General features: G+C 41.2%; 1 protein-coding gene across 11 annotated transcripts in view; it reads right to left on the reverse strand.

Moving 5' to 3' along the window:
- The window catches only part of PCDH15 (protocadherin related 15), an 855,028-nt gene that overhangs the window by 13,803 nt on the left and 825,331 nt on the right, over nucleotides 1–15,894 (reverse strand). For 8 of the 11 annotated variants that reach the window (XM_054071953.1, XM_054071960.1, XM_054071961.1 and 5 more), the window contains 3 exons: nucleotides 12,761–12,979; nucleotides 10,038–10,046; nucleotides 9,104–9,214 (listed from right to left, as the gene is read on the reverse strand). In XM_054071953.1, coding sequence (XP_053927928.1) covers nucleotides 9,104–9,214; nucleotides 10,038–10,046; nucleotides 12,761–12,979 — 339 coding nt within the window. The remainder of the gene's footprint in view (nucleotides 1–9,103; nucleotides 9,215–10,037; nucleotides 10,047–12,760; nucleotides 12,980–15,894) is intronic. The other 3 variants (XM_054071964.1, XM_054071963.1, XM_054071959.1) reach the window with 1 other exon arrangement.

Genomic DNA, 15,894 nt, shown 5'->3' on the forward strand with positions numbered 1-15,894 from the left:
TTTCACAGGCCTCTAACATAGGTTAAAGGAATCGTGATTCACCTAAAGCAAAACCTTTCCCAGTTACTGGCATCCCAGCAGGCATTTGTGTTTCCATACTTTCTCTCTGGCTTCACGTTAAAAGGAAACCCATCATAAACCGAGACACTACAGGTGCTACTCAGAGGAGGCAACTGCTCATCGGTTTGCCCTGACTCTTAAAATGGAGGTTTCCTGCAGTTTGTAGCTGGAACAGAGGAGAAAGAATCTGGAAGGGAGACGAGTAATGATATGTTGCTGTGAAAGAGCTCTCTCTACTGATGCGATCTCTGCTCCTGCTTGGAACTCAACTCAGTCAAGCTATGATGAAAGTACCAGAGAGATGTCCAGGCTCACATCCAACCCTAACTAACAAAATCAGACAACCTGAAGAAAGGTCAATAACTTCATGCTCAACTTCTTGCTGAGTTTATAATACTTTGTAGAGATGCAGAACTCCTGTAGCATCCGAACACCTCAATGGCACAGAACTGCCCTGGGTTGGGTTAAAAATACACGTTTTCCAAAAATGGAGTTTCTTTCCAGGTCTAGTAGCATAATTTTGTTAACTAAGGGACAAAAAAAAAAATAGCAGGAGAGCAAAGGTTGCATTAAACCCAGACAAAAAACCCCACTATGTTTCCCAAAGTTTCCAACATAATGAAGGTGTCCAGAAAGAAAAAGTAAATGTTCCTCATCGGTGAAGAGCTGATTGCTGTGACCCTCAAAGGCTCTTCTGAAAGCTGACTGAAATATTTAATATTTAAAAAGGAGCTCCTGTGTGATGGCCATTCTTTCTGCTTCAGGAATGCCACAAATAATTGTAGCTAAATAAAAGTTTTGCAGTTTATGCTGTGAATTACTAAACACCTGCATGACACCAGAAGCTGCAAAATGAGGTCATATTTGTCTAATATTTCACTAGCATGTCATGAACTTCACAAAAGCATCTGTTATGGGTCTACGAGCTCTACAGTGAGATTTGGGTACTTAAATTCAAATCTATGTCTTAGGAGTTGATTCGCTTTGAACACGCCTAGCACAACAACTTCTGAGGCTCATCTCTGCACAATTTCCACTGTCCCACTGTCTCCATACCTGGACCATGGCAGACACACAGAAGGTAGGACACATGGAAGTCATCTTCTGATTCTGCCTCTTAAATCTTACAAGTCTCTCTACCTAAGAGCCGCTGAACTTGGACAATCTGCAGCTGGTGCTACAGTCGTGCCGCTCCTGGAGAATTTTCCATCGTCGGCAGGTATTCTACATACATCTTGCAAATGATACAGATTCGGTCACAGCAAAAATGCTGCGATCAACAATCCTTCCTCTCGCACATTTAGCTACTCTGTACGTCTTGGAACCACAGTCCAGTCCAACAAGAGTTTCAAGCAAAGAAATATTCTAATGCATCAGCAAAACTTGTGTGATGGAGCTCATGGGGTTTGGCTCTGGGACAAAGAACTACTTTCAGCAGTTTCCCACTGAAGCATCCACATATGCTCCAACTGTAGATTTAAAAAGAAAAGAAAGAGAAAAAGCAAAGCACCGCAGAAATACTTAGTATTTCTAGACAGTCTGATAAATAATTACCTTTTTGCTCAGAATTGTAAAAACTGGGTTTTTCTTCATTATGTAATATCTGCCTTTCCTGCTTTGTTTTTAAAAATCGTTATTTTAAACAGAAATATTTTCAATTTTGGCAAAAGACTAAAAGGAAATTTGCAGGCTGAACCAAACCAGCGTTCATTTATATGCCATAACTGCTTTTACTTACCATTTTTTTTTCAAAAGACAAGCTAATTTGCTATAATTGACATATTTAATGTAAATATCTGATTTAGATGACTGTGAGCAAAAAAGCCGGTAAGTAAATCCATAGGACATGGATTTTTACAAGCACTTGAAAAATCTTCACTTGGTGACACTAATCACAGTGACTTTATTACAATTTTCAGCTGTCAAGCTCATGGCAGACTAGGATGAAAATGGGAGAGACACCAACCACATGCACGCGCAAAATAAAAATCAAAGAAATGCTTTGTACATTAAAGAAAGATACAAAATAAAAAAAAACGTTAACATGCAGTTACAATATAAAAAAATGCAATGGAAGGCAGAACATAGATAACGTGAGGGAAGACAGCCAGGTTTACTGACAAACCAGGAGAAACCCCTTCTGGCTTAGAGACGCAAATGTGAGCTGAAGGAAAGCGTGGCAGCCTAGCGGAGCTCTGCGTCGCCACCCGTGGAACAGGCAGAGGCGTTACTGCAATAACTCTGGCTCCTCACTGCTGAGCCTGCTTCCCACCAGGACTTGCTGTCTTTGACATCCAGCATCATTCCTCCCAGGTTGTACGTTTTATGGCCAAAGCAAGAGATTCCAATTACAGCTGCAGAAAATCAACTCTGCTTTCTGATAACACAGCGAAAGCTGTAAAGCAGTATCAAGCCCTCTGCTGGCTATGACTGACCCTTGAGTAAAAATGGACAGTTTTCCCCGAGAATTTTTGGTAAACAGACTAAGAACCAGCATCATAAAACAACAAGACGTAGCTTTGAGAGAACAACTTGTTGAATTATTACACATTACAAATCGCCGAGCGAACAGGAAAGACAACGTCTCTCAATTTGGGATTAGGACTGAATAAGAGGTGACACAGGAAAGGGGAAAAGTTTGAATTTCTCTGGAGTCTGAGGCAGAGACCATGTGCTGCATTACAGTCACCTCACTCAAAATGTTACATGCGGGAAACATCCGACTGTAAATATTACAGAGCTGTCGACTGAGATGGAAAGCGTTTCTCAAGCTCCTCCACAACACAGCTCAAGTTGCCATTCTGCTGGTTGTGCTCAGCCACAGCTTCTGGAGTTGGCAGCTCGGGTGTCGCAACCGGTTTGAGCTTAGGAACGTGCTTGGGCAGAACGTGATTTTTGTCTATTTGGCTGTACATGTTGGCCACAGACTTTTCGATCGCCGCTAAATTCTGAATGTTTTTAAGAATCCCTTTCAACTCCCTACGGGGAGGAGGCTCTGGCACGGTGGCCGGTGGTGGTACAGCTGGCTGTTTGGCAGGGGATTTGAAATGCTTGGCAGGGGAGAGGTGCTGGGTGCCAAGAGGAGATGAAGAAGAAGAAGGAGAAACTGTGGACGGAGGTGGAGGATGTGGAGGCAACAGAGGAGGGGATGGAAGTGGTGGTGGAGGTGGCAGCAGTGGAGGTGGGGGAGGGGGAACTTTAGGTGGGTCTGGGATGCTTTCTACAACTTCTTTGGTCTGAGGAGCTAGAAGACTTTGGCAAACTGGTTTCTTTATCCTAAAAGACGGAGGAGTTGGTTTGCGAGTCGGTGGAGGAGAAAGTTCTTCAGGATAGTCATGGTGAGTGATGATTACAGAGGGGACCACGGAGGCCTCTGGTTCAACTACTTCAGCACACGGTGTTGGAGAGGACAGAGGAGAAGAGCGAAGGCAAGGAGAAGCAACCACACTTTTAGGAGACTGCTCTAGCACATTCTCTCCTTCTTGGAGACAGATGCTGTGCGTTGGGGATCGGATGGATTTCACATCAGGAGATTTCACTTGTTTCATTTCTTGCAAAGCCTGCTGCTCAAACTGTCTTGCCTTCTCTTTTACAGTTAACTTGGGGCCACTTATTTTTTGAAACAGTGGGCTGCTAATATCAACATCGTCATGTTGACTTTCAGTTCCTTCATTCTCTGCTTTGAGTCTTTCCTGTTGCCACTGAACAGGATCCATAATAACTGGCCTACTCAGAGAACCGGGTGCGTGTCTTTTAGTAATGTGAGTTGGTACCGTCCAAGCACGGTGACTGCCTCCCAATGAGGCATCTCTCAAGACTAGTCTTGAAGGAGACAGAGTGTCTAGAGTATCGTTTCTTTTCCGTAGAAACCCAGCAGCAGGTCTTGGAGTGACACCTTCCACATATAATGGGTTTTGAGTAGTTAATGGGTTCTCATCAGATAAAAAGGTAATGTTACTTGAAGATTTGGGGAGGTTATTGTTCAATGATCCATTGATATTAGATTGCTTGTGAGCCTCAATAGCACGGGAAGCAAAGCTGCTTATAACTCTCTGTCGGTCTCCTTCTTCTAAGACTGACTTTTTTCCCCTGCTTTGTTGGAAATGGTAGAGAAGAAAAAGACTTGAAAGAAAAGAAGATAATCACATGTGAGGAAACATGCATGGACATAGATACTTATGAAAGAGAAAAAAAGAACTCATGATATGAATCAGAGCCATTGAATTACTTCTAGTAAACTACTACTACTCAACAGAAAGACCACATCTACTAGACTACTGGGCAAGACATTTACTTTCACATCTCCTTTAAGGGAGAAGGACTTGACAAGGCAGAAATATCAAAACAAGTTTTCAGCTACTCAGCAAATTCAAAGGTAAGTTAATGTCTTTAAAAAAACCCTTTGATTTCCAAACCACCAGTCAATACTGTACCCTAACTCCCCAGTGACACAAAACATCAATGTAGCTATGTGATACAGTTTCTCTATGAGATAATAAGGAAAATATTATGTATAGTATGTATAATTGTGTCTCTGTTGTTCAAATGGCACCGTGGCACCCTGCACACAGCCAACACAGGACAGTCACAGGGATTTTTAAGTTAAAGCTGTTCTATAATAAATGTGCATCAAAACTCTGCTGTTCTATAAAACACGTGTACGATGAGACAGCGTTTAGACATGCCTGCATTGCCCTTCAAGAACAGGCCACAGATCACACTTAAAAATTAGAACTGTGGTCCGAGGTGATGCTGAGCCTGAAATCACAGCTCCAGGAGCAGTCAGAGGTGCATCCGAGCACACCCGAAGCGTGGACCTGTAGGTTTCTGTGAGGCAGACAACAGGAGCTGACGTCAGTCAGCTGAGGGGCACCTTATACCCTGACCATTCTTCTGAGACCAATCCTTGAAGACTCGCCAAGCGGGGCATTAGTTCTTGCATTTCAATACATGTACGGACGCTGAAATATCAATACGTGCATGAACGTACTCTCTGCACCGTATTAACCCAAGTGAAAAACCCCTGCAGTTGGATTACATTGAATTTCTATCCCAAACGAAGGACATCTCACCATGTTCCGGAACTCATCTAGCACCTTTAAGTCATTAACTTACTTTCCTCAAATATTTTTAATACTTAAAACTTCTGAGCAGATTATAAGATAAACAGTATTTTAAAATTGATATCCTCAAACTGCCCGGTAGAAAAGTGTACCTTTAGAGCCCTCTTTTTAGTAGTGCCTAGCCACGAGGTTGAAGCAAAACGCATTTCCATCACTGCCATATACAGATTCGTTGTAACTACACGGGCAGAGAGTCTAACACAGGGATACAAAAACCCACACCAAAAAAACCCAACAAATAACAAATCCCACGAAACCCAAACCAAAAAAAAAAAAACAACCAACCAGTCTTAAAAAAGGTCACCTACTATAAAAAGCTCTCTGAAATATTAAATGTACCTGTAAGACAGGCTTATGGTGAGAATATGATGGCATAAGGGGACATTATGGTAGAAATGAAGATTTCATTCCACTTTTGTAGAACTCACTTACAGCTTCCCTACCTCTACCTAATACCAGTGCTCCAGGTTTTGAATGCCAAACTTGAAACCATCCTGTTTTCTGCAGTTAAGCAACTGCAGCTAAAGTACAGTAGGAGTAGCAAAGACTTCTACACATGCACCAGAAAATAAAACATACCATATAAAATTACTTTTAGTGCACCCAATATTTTTACAAAAACTATTAAGTTAAAAATTCTATTTTTTTTTCTAAGAAAATTTGAGTTGTATTCTTTAGAATTTAGAAAAAAAAAAGAAAGGGTTAGGCTTTATTAGCAAAAGGTATAGTGGAAAAAGTACACTTTTACATGATCACACGAATGCTGGAAGATGGAGTTTTAGATCTCTTGGTCAGCTTGTTCCCTCTATTTCTGTGTTATTTCGTATCTCAGAAATTACTGCCCATCTAAATTAAGGGTAATTTCACCTCTGGTCATTAAATATTCTCTAGCAAAACTGGAAGAGAATTTTAAATAACTAGATACTGAATAGGAGTTAATTAAATGATACTAAATCTCCTCTTAAATTACTTAATAGGCGAAAGTCCCCAAAGGGCTGTATTTAGTAATGGAACACATTTGCCTCTTGTTTTGACTGGAAGATCACCCACACTGAGGAACTACAGCTTCCCAGTGGGGACACGAGAGGATCGGTGAGAAGAATCACTGCAGGGAGTACCAGGATCACTCTCCCAGTTGCTAACAACACCTAGCTCAGGCATGAAGGTTACACCGGTGAGGATACTACCCCAAGCACCGCAGTTCTCCATAAAACTATCTGCCTAAGGCTTGCCTTTGGGCAGAATATAACTGTCTGAAAAATAATTGATTTCATACTAATAATGAGCTAATTCTTTATTCTAAAGCAGCGTACATTGAGGTTGGTCAAACATCCTCCATCTTTCAGGGCTGAGAGAAATAAATGACTCTGAACTTGAAGGAAAGCCTCCAGTCAGAAGGCTCATGCAAGTTGACAATAACCTTTATGCTACTAAAACAGATTATTTCAAAAGCTTCTCAGGTCCTTCCTCACTTCACATGACACCTCTCGAGGACGAGGTTACCCTGCGATCTCTTTCTGTTTATGTGTAGGTATTTTAATCAATGAGAAACATCAGCCCAACAGTTTGCAGCACATTTCTGTAAATCAACAGAACTGTACCTGCCTCGCAAGGAATCATAAGCAGGAGAGAAGAAAGATTTTGCCGGCATCCAATTGTGAGATCCTAATTCCATGCAAGCAAACCTCTGTGCATGCACTCAGTGTTGGCTTGCTTTGGTTTTTTTTTTAAGGCAGTAGGACTACTTGGCTTTAGAAATAATACCCTTCAAGTTCAGCAATCATAACTCATCCCTCCTTCCAAGAAAAGGATAAAGAAGCATAGAAGTATTGGAACTTCACAGTAAATGTCTTTCCTGTACTTGATCAATGGATCTTAGTTGCAGAGAGCAAGGTTTAATGGGAATTACTGAAAGGAAAATTAACTAGAGTTTCTACTAGCTACAAATATTAAGACAATGAAATGAGCTTACTTACTGATGCCTACGTTTCCAAAGACAGAGAAAAACGAAAATTATGAGACAAGACAGTTTTAAAACTAAAGAGCTTAGTTCCATTTCATTTGCTATAAACAGCAAATTAAGAAAACAAGACACAAGGCAGCATCGCAAATGAAAGATGACTGTCATAGGACAACTAAAGACAGGAAATATTGTACTAAAATCCATAAAAAATGTTAATAAAAGGTTATTTCCCAGATGAAAATTTCCTAAGGCACAGCAGTGCCTTGTAAGTCAAAAATTTGACAGAAAAAAACCTGATAATTTCCAATCATTTTCATTGAAGCATGTTTTTTTCTTTAAAATTCTAAGGATTTGCATTTATATTTTAAGGATTTTTAGTACTTTATGTTTAATCAGTTCATTACCGTAATGGACATATCTTAGGTGTACACAAAGACATCTGAGAGAAAATATTCCAAGTATGGCATCTTTTTTTCTTGCAAGTAAAAATGAAACCTAAGCCTTAAAGTCAACACTGCAAATATGTAAATTTGCACCTATATGTTGCTGTACTAAAACATAAAAAAATCTTTATACGTAAATACCCAGCACAACAAGGCTTGTTCTGCGTTTAGCATACAGCATTCATCAATACAAAACACAGACCCATCCATTGGGATATCCAGTTCCCATAGATAATGAGCTTTCTATCACTACCAGTAAAATGAATAGAAGTCAGTCGTTAAATTCAGTATGAATTCAGATGGATGCAAAAGAAAGTGGAATTTTTCCCCAGCAGGGCTCCTCACTGTACGTGTAAGGGTGTGCAGACGTGGTCTCATGTGGATCACCAGCAGAACTGCTCACATTCAAAAACTCTACCGTCAAACACACGTTTTTCCTCCCTCCTGCCCAAGCTGTGTTCTGCTTGAAGGTCTCCTCACTCTACATAGAGTTCCTCTATTTACACGAAACAGCTCAAGCTCTGGAATTATTCCACGGGCAGAGACTGCTCTCGGGTGGCAGAGCTGAAGCAGCAGTGACACGCTCTGTAACACCCCCTTCACATTTTACAAACTCAACCACAGCATCTGTAAAATTTCAGCTTTCTTAGCAAAACAAATGGTGGTTGGAAACAGAGAAGCAGGGCAAGGCTCAACAGCACCAGCAGCTCTCCCTCTACCTGCCTCCGGACGTATTATCAATGCTGTGCATTACTTGGGTTTAAAATACAAACATAGATGGGTAATTGTGCCAAGCTTGTCCACAAAACCCTCCAGAATCGTACATATACTAATTGGCTACTCTCTGCTCTGATATTCTCATAATGAGAGTTAAATTGTTGTTGGGAGTCCATAAACTTCAGATTTCCAGAAGCATGAAAAGATAGATAGACAACTTTGCACTTCTATTAGTTTATGAGTTACTAGTTCATTAGTTATTGAACTGTCAGTGGGTTCTCTACTTCGAGTGTTCCTTTAATTTCAATATTCAAACACTTTCAAATTTAGATCAAAAAAACCCTATCGAATATTTCTTACTACAGCAAATGGGAACTTTGGGACAGCGTATGTTTACTCAATGCCTTTGGAAACACGTGGCAGGCTGGCCTGGATTTGCAAAGGCATTAAGGAGCTCAGTTCTGGCTCGCCCTGGTAGCAAGAGGTCTGCTGTAGGCTCTCGCTTCAGAAAAAAAATCATCTGTTTATATCCTGCTTTTTGCCAACTGAAAACCTGTTAAAGATTCCCCCATGCACTACGAGAAATCCCCATTAGCAGGTGAAATAGTGACATTTTCCTGTCCTCACACAGTCCTCCTATTTATTTTCTGGATGTTTGAAAATCCCAAGCAGCTGCGGAAGACTCTTCAGGAAGAAAAAACTTTTTAACCCAGACCGCATGAAGCGATATTCCCGGAAAGTGAGTCATGGCCTTGGTCACTGAACAATTTTATTGAGGTATCGTAAGGAATACTCACATGGTGCTGTCACCGAGCTCTTCATAGAGGTTATTGGCAGCGGAGCTTGCTGGTTTGCCTGCTGGTAAAGCCATCTGGATTCTCGCAGTCTTTGCACATTCAGCCTGTCGCCTTTGGTAGGGAAGGAGAAATACTCATTACAAACACTCTATACATAAGCCAAGATGCAAAGTTTTCTATGTTCTCCCCTGCAGTTTTGAAGACAGGTTTGTGATTTGCCTTCTTCAAAGAAAAGTTATAACATGTTAAAGCTGTTTTTTTCAGCTCTCCATTATTTGTTCATTCTTGGTGGAATCCCAGAGCTGCCCCTGGACAGAAAGCTCTGAGCCAGCAGTACATCACGACCACAGAAGGTATTTCACAGGAAATAATGTATATGCCAGCTTTGACGCTGCTCTCAGTAGGAGGTTTATCTGTTCTGGCTACCCAAGACCAACAGCGGAGAGAGTAAGCTCGTTGGTCAAGGCCTTCATTCAAGTACCAAGAAACTTATTTTTAATGAAAGTAATCTCTGGCAAAGTTTAACTCATCACTTATGACTCCTTTCTTATTAGAACTAGCCGGGGAATTCTGTTTCAATGAAGAACTTTCCTGAAAAAACTATTTTCAGTATGAAAATACCGAAATGATGATCTACCTCATCTACCTCGTGTCGCTTTGAGGGTGGTCAGCACATGATCCTTCTTAGAGAACGCTCTCTGTCCTGAACCAAAGCATCTTTAATGTCTGTTAACATGCAATAATAAAACACACTGAGTAGCCGTATTCTCATAAGTAACTTTTAACCTTGCCCTACAAGGCGTTCAGGAATAAGTTGGAGCAGAGCGAGTAACTGAATGTCAGGTACCCCTCCTCCTCCTTGAAAATAAAGACCAGCAGGCTGTTGGCATTCCTATCAGATCTGTTAGAAAGAAAGCTGAAAATAAGTACTTACTCTTTGAATCTGTTTTGTTATGCAAAAAAAAAAGATAAAGAGATAAAAAGGAAGGTTAGACACATTCTATTTTTAACAATTTTCCTGAAGAGTGAACCTAATAGGAGTAATAAACTAGATGCTACTTAATTATTCCATACCTAAAATTAGAGAATTAATGACATGTTTAAAGAATTGCGGCTTACAGAGTTGAACAGTGATTAGATGCTATTTGCGGTACGCCTAAAACAATTCTGCAGTCAGCATAACACGAATCACAGCAGGGAAAACTACTTTGGGCTCGCAGAAAACAAATACCTGCCACACACACAGAGAAGAGCAAGACATGCAAATGTGAATAGACCTCATGTTATTTCTTTAACAGGTAGACTCTTAGGGGACATTTTTATAACTGTTTTCTCATTGGAACATGTTTTAAGAATGCCATAGAAAAGTCACAGTATTGAAGGAGTGTTAGTTTTGGCTTTATTTATTTGTTTGTTTTATTTATTTTATTTATTTGTTATTTATTTGGCTTTATTGCTCTATGATTCTATGATTTAGAAGACACTAATCTTTTACGATAAGCAAATAATATATTATTTATATATTTATAGTTACCTTATGAGGTTGTACCCGATAGTATACTTCAAAGACACTACTTGATAGAAATACATAATAATAGTTGTGGCTTTTTTAGAAGTCATAAATGTAAGGAGCGAGCTGCACTTTTGACAGCGGTAATTTTTAAATTAAATGACTGTTCTTTTCAGTTTATCTTTGTGAAATTTAGTCAGCTCGTCACTGATCTGAAAAGTGCTGAAAAAACGGACCTATTGCACATAAAAAGTTTTAACAGTGTGAAACAAAATTAACTGTTCCATTATATGTGCCGCAAGTCTGGCAGTGACATTTACCCTGCTACAATCTCTGTCCTGGGCGGCCGACCGGAGCACCTGCTTTGCCAGAATTGTATCAGGAAAAATCCTGAAACTGCTTTTGAAAATGAGAAAAAAGGCTGTAATGCCAAAGCAAACAGTAAGGCTGAAGACAGCTTTTGGTGTTGACATTACCACTAAAATTGCTTTTACTTTCTTCAGTGATATATTTTTCTTAAAAGTATAGTTTATTCACGTTAATCTGTACAAATTCAGCTCCAAGTAATACTTCTAGACCAAAAAAACCTGGTTTTTTTTGATGAAATGAAATTAGGCAGATTCCTTAAAGCTCTTAAGAGAGACTGATAATCTTTTGATAATCTAACAGATATAAAAGAAAAATAGTGCTATGAGATTTCTTAGAGCAATGGGTAAAAACAAGAAGAAGAAATTAATTTTAGGTTGAACTGGTTCAGTAGTGTTTGGGAGAAGTAAAGCAGCTTTGAGAGGAGCTGTTGTCCCAAGAATGCAGAATTTTGTAAAGCTCTTTCAAACTCCTTTGCACTCCTTGGGTGGAAATTGTTTGGAGAAACAGGGATGTAAATATAATCCAACAAACGTATAGTAACCATCAAGAAATGTCTCTCCTTGGCTGTTTTTCTGATGTCACTGGGGAGAGAGCGCTCAGGCCGGCACGGTTGTTTCATGTAGGATATGCTTTTGAAATGACGACTAACACAGTGCTTTGCTACCTCCTAATTGCGGTGCAGAAAGGAAAAATACAGTTTTAAATCTCACCTGGCATACCGTACCGCATCACTGCGGCACTCAGATTGTAATTGCTTTAGTGTAATGGGTGTATATCAGCTTGTCCGTGCCCTCTCCTCCCCCAGCCTGATGCAACGCTGCTGCAGCCGCAGCCTGTGGAGGCACCTCACTGCCCTCAGCACAACCAGAGGAGCAGACACCAAAGCATTTGTTATTGTAGAAACAAAACAACCAACCAGGAAAAACAAGCAACAATCCAGCAGGGCTCTGGGAAGCCCTTCCTATATGGTCCTGTGGAGCACAGGTTTTCCATAGGGCCATGAAGATCATCTGAGGGCTGAAGCGCCTCCCACACAAGGACAAGCTGAGAGAGCTGGGCTTGATTAACCTGGAGAAGAGAAGGCTCCAAGGAGACCTTAGGCCTTCCGCTACTTAAAGGGGTCCTAAGGCAAGATGCGGAGGGGATCTTATCAGGCACTGTATTGATAGGACAAAGGGTAACAGAACTTGTTTGTAATGTTGAACCTTTCATTAGTCTCTTGGCCCAATTACTTCAACCTCTTAAGTCAATAAAAGGTGAATGAAAATACCAAGAATGTTCTCCCTGGTGTATGATGATTTAGGAGGCACTAAAATGGCACAAAATCAATTCTTTATGAAACGTTTGAAATTAAGCAGTACACAGCAAGGGGAAAAAAATAACCTGTGAGGATTTTAGGATTTAAACAACAAAAAAAGTTGAGTATACTTATTTTGCAACTCTTTTGGGGAGGGAGTGGGCATGTAATTCAGCCTGAATCTACATTTGCATTTCAAACAACTGGCTTTTGATCTTGCTTTTCAGCACATATTCTAAAACAGTTACTGCAGTACAACTTGAGAGACGATAGCAAGATGCACTTCCCATGCATCTTCTCTTTCCATGCACAGCCCACATCAAGCATTGACCAACTCTCATGCTGACAGGGAAAGTAAAAATATTCCTGTATAATAATTTCCTTCCATTAAAGAATAATTGTCAAAGCAGTTCTGCTAAGAAATGTAGCATCCCTACTGCATCCTTTTTCTGCTGCCACAAAAAGGAAGAGGAGTACTTACTGTTTGTAGCTGACCATAACTATTAAAATCGCTGGCATACAGCAAAGGATGATTATGACGGCCAGAGCAAGTAACGCGCCTTCCGTGTAGCCTACGGCTTGTGCCTGCTTCTTGACATTTGCTACCACGTCTGGGGTGCGGATCTCCAGGATGCGTCCCCCCTGCCCCAGGTACGGCTGAAACTCTTTATTGATATCCAGCAGTTTGCCATCCAGGAACCTTCAATGTTACAAAAGAAAACCATTATCGCCAAATTCTTAACTGTGTTTGAATTACTGCACAGTTGGGTCCATAACTATGCTCTTTTGAAAGAGCACATAACTCTTCTTTACATGTTTAAGATTATCAGTAATCCCCCGTAATCTCTATCACAGAATCACAGAATCACCAGGTTGGAAAGGACCCATTGGATCATCGAGTCCAACCATTCCTAACACTCCCTAAACCATGTCCCTCAGCACTTCATCCACCCGTTCCTTAAACACCTCCAGGGAAGGCGACTCGACCCCCTCCCTGGGCAGCTGTTCCAGTACCCAATGACTCTTTCTGTGAAGAATTTTTTTCTGATATCCAACCTGAACCTCCCCTGACGGAGCTTCAGGCCATTCCCTCTTGTCCTGTCCTCAGTCACTTGGGAGAAGAGCCCAGCTCCCTCCTCTCCACAACCTCCTTTCAGGTAGTTGTAGAGAGCAATAAGGTCTCCCCTCAGCCTCCTCTGTCGGTGATAACTCCAATGTACTTAACACCAGAACACAGCTGACAAACTGAAAACAAGAGGTGAGCTGAAGTTTATCCTCCTTTGTAGGGGCAAAAAGTTCTCCATGCCATGGGAGCAGCATGGCGAACAGATTGCTTTGTGCTTCCTCCTTCAGTGTCTGTTGCAGAGGACTAGCTAACCCTCCCGCGCACATCCCGAATGACCACTCTGCCCTGGAGATCAACCTGATGCTACTCTAAAAGCGGGTGAATTTGAGAAGACTTTCCTCAGCTTCTCAGGGAAGCTCTTCAGCTGGTGGGACAGCCTACAGTTTGTTCTCTTTTGACTTCCCTTCCAATATTTAAAAGGGATTTGGAGAAACTACGCTTTTATTAAGTGCTCCCTTCACCAGCTGCATTGATCCTGAACTCCATTCCCACGTCTGCTCTGTCTGGTTGGCCTCTGTGTCCGTGCTATTGCCACAGACTGCGGTGCTGCTACTACATATTGAATGAGTCGAGTAAGACTCTTCTCTTATAGCACGGGCTGCTTGATGGCAAGAGGAAACGTGGAAGGATGGTGACCAGACAAACTCATCTCCAGTGGGAGTGAACATCAGAGTAGCTGAACCATTTTCCCTCTCAACGTTTGGCACAGTGGTGAGGAAGGTTATTGTCTGGGTTCAGGATATCTGATAGCATCATCTCCATCACAGCAATATTTGGGTGGAATCCATATCAACATTTTCAAGAGATGCAGGAGAACATTTGCAATAGCATCATCTCCATCACAGCACTATTTGGGTGGAATCCATATCAACATTTCCAAGAGATGCAGGAGAACATTTGCAAGAGATGCAGGACAAGGAAAACAATAACATTTGCACTCTTTTCCTTAAAGTCACATTGGAGGTCAGAGAAGATGGCACACAGAGATTACTGTAAACTGCCTCCTCTATTTCTTTGTTGAGAAGCTGCAGGCCAGTTCTTCTGGAATTTTACACCTCTTCTAAAAGGAAAAACACTAATTGCCTGTAATAAACTGTAATTTAAACTTCAGGGGTTCTCCAAGCACTTGCAGATAACAGAACAATCTTGACTAACATTACCAATTACAGGAACAATGGGGTATCTATTGAGTTATCAGAAAAACATTGGCTTCAAGCAGGCCTAGGAGGCTCTGCTAGGACAGAGTCAGGTCCGAGGCAGAACTAGGGTAGTAGCTAACCAGAAACTAAGACAGAAACCTAAGACAGAAACTTGGAACAAGTTACCGAGCAAAGGACTGGAACAGTCTGTGTATAAACAAACGCAGTGGAAGAAGTTCAGTGTCCGATCTGGTAACTGGCAGCTGAAGGGCAGGTAGCCAAACAGAATCCTAATCAAATGACCTCGTTTCCCATATGATGGAACATTTCCTATTGGATCACTTTTTTGACAGCAAACAGTACATGAATGGAATTTACTTTCGGAGTTTGAAAAAAATATTTTGCGGAGGCTTTGTTTTAAAAGAATATATTGGCCAAGGCTTTAATTTCCAAAGGAAATAAAAATTCCTGGATCACTTTTGAAGTGTCTCACAAGCTGCCAAGGAGCAGGCTCCAGCTGTAAAGGTCAAAGGAGGAGGCACTCATGAGGATGGAGGGATCCTACTGGCTCTCAGCTATAGTGGAACCCAGACCCTTCCTTACATGTGCAGTGGTTCTCCTGCAGAGAGAAAGTCGAGTGAAAAAGGCTGAGATAAAGAAACCAAACAGAACCCAACAGCTAAAAAAGGATTCTGAAAGGATTTCTGCATATAAATACAGAACCTTTAAAGAAAGTCTGAAATAAAGTCAGAAATAGCTTCTATTTCCTTAGTCTGATAGCGAGACAGAAATTACACTCCTAAATGACCATTTCTGAGAGGGTGTTAAACTCTTACAATTGATTTCCCCTCAAATTAATTTACTGATAAATGCTCATAGCATTGTTTGTCCCTGTGGTTTTTTGACCTTTGGGGAGAATGCACTCCGGTCTCTGTGCAGTCTATTTGCTGCATCTCCTAACATGCAGAACAATGCATCCCCAACGATGAGATGCTGCTGGCTTCAGGACACTAACTTCAGAGGAGAGCAGCGGCCGCTCACTCATCGACCCACACTGTCACACAAAGCAGGCAAAAGCATTTTGAAGAATAATTTCCCCTTGTATTACTATGCTCTGCAAATAGTCACAACTCCTCCATCTCTTCCGCAGAACATTTTTTCTGGGTATTTGAACAGAAATCCCTTCTTGCAGTGTAAGGACCAGCAACGATGGCTCACAAGACACAAACCAAGTGTAGACGGGGCTCTAATCTGTTTGTTGTACACTAGATGTCACTGGTGCACGTTCCACATCCTCTGAGTTGGCAAAAGCTTTCAGGGATGGCAGCATTAAATCTCTGGGACATTTTA

This window comes from Cuculus canorus, chromosome 7 (genome assembly GCF_017976375.1).
Source record: "Cuculus canorus isolate bCucCan1 chromosome 7, bCucCan1.pri, whole genome shotgun sequence".
NCBI classification, from domain to species: domain Eukaryota; kingdom Metazoa; phylum Chordata; class Aves; order Cuculiformes; family Cuculidae; genus Cuculus; species Cuculus canorus.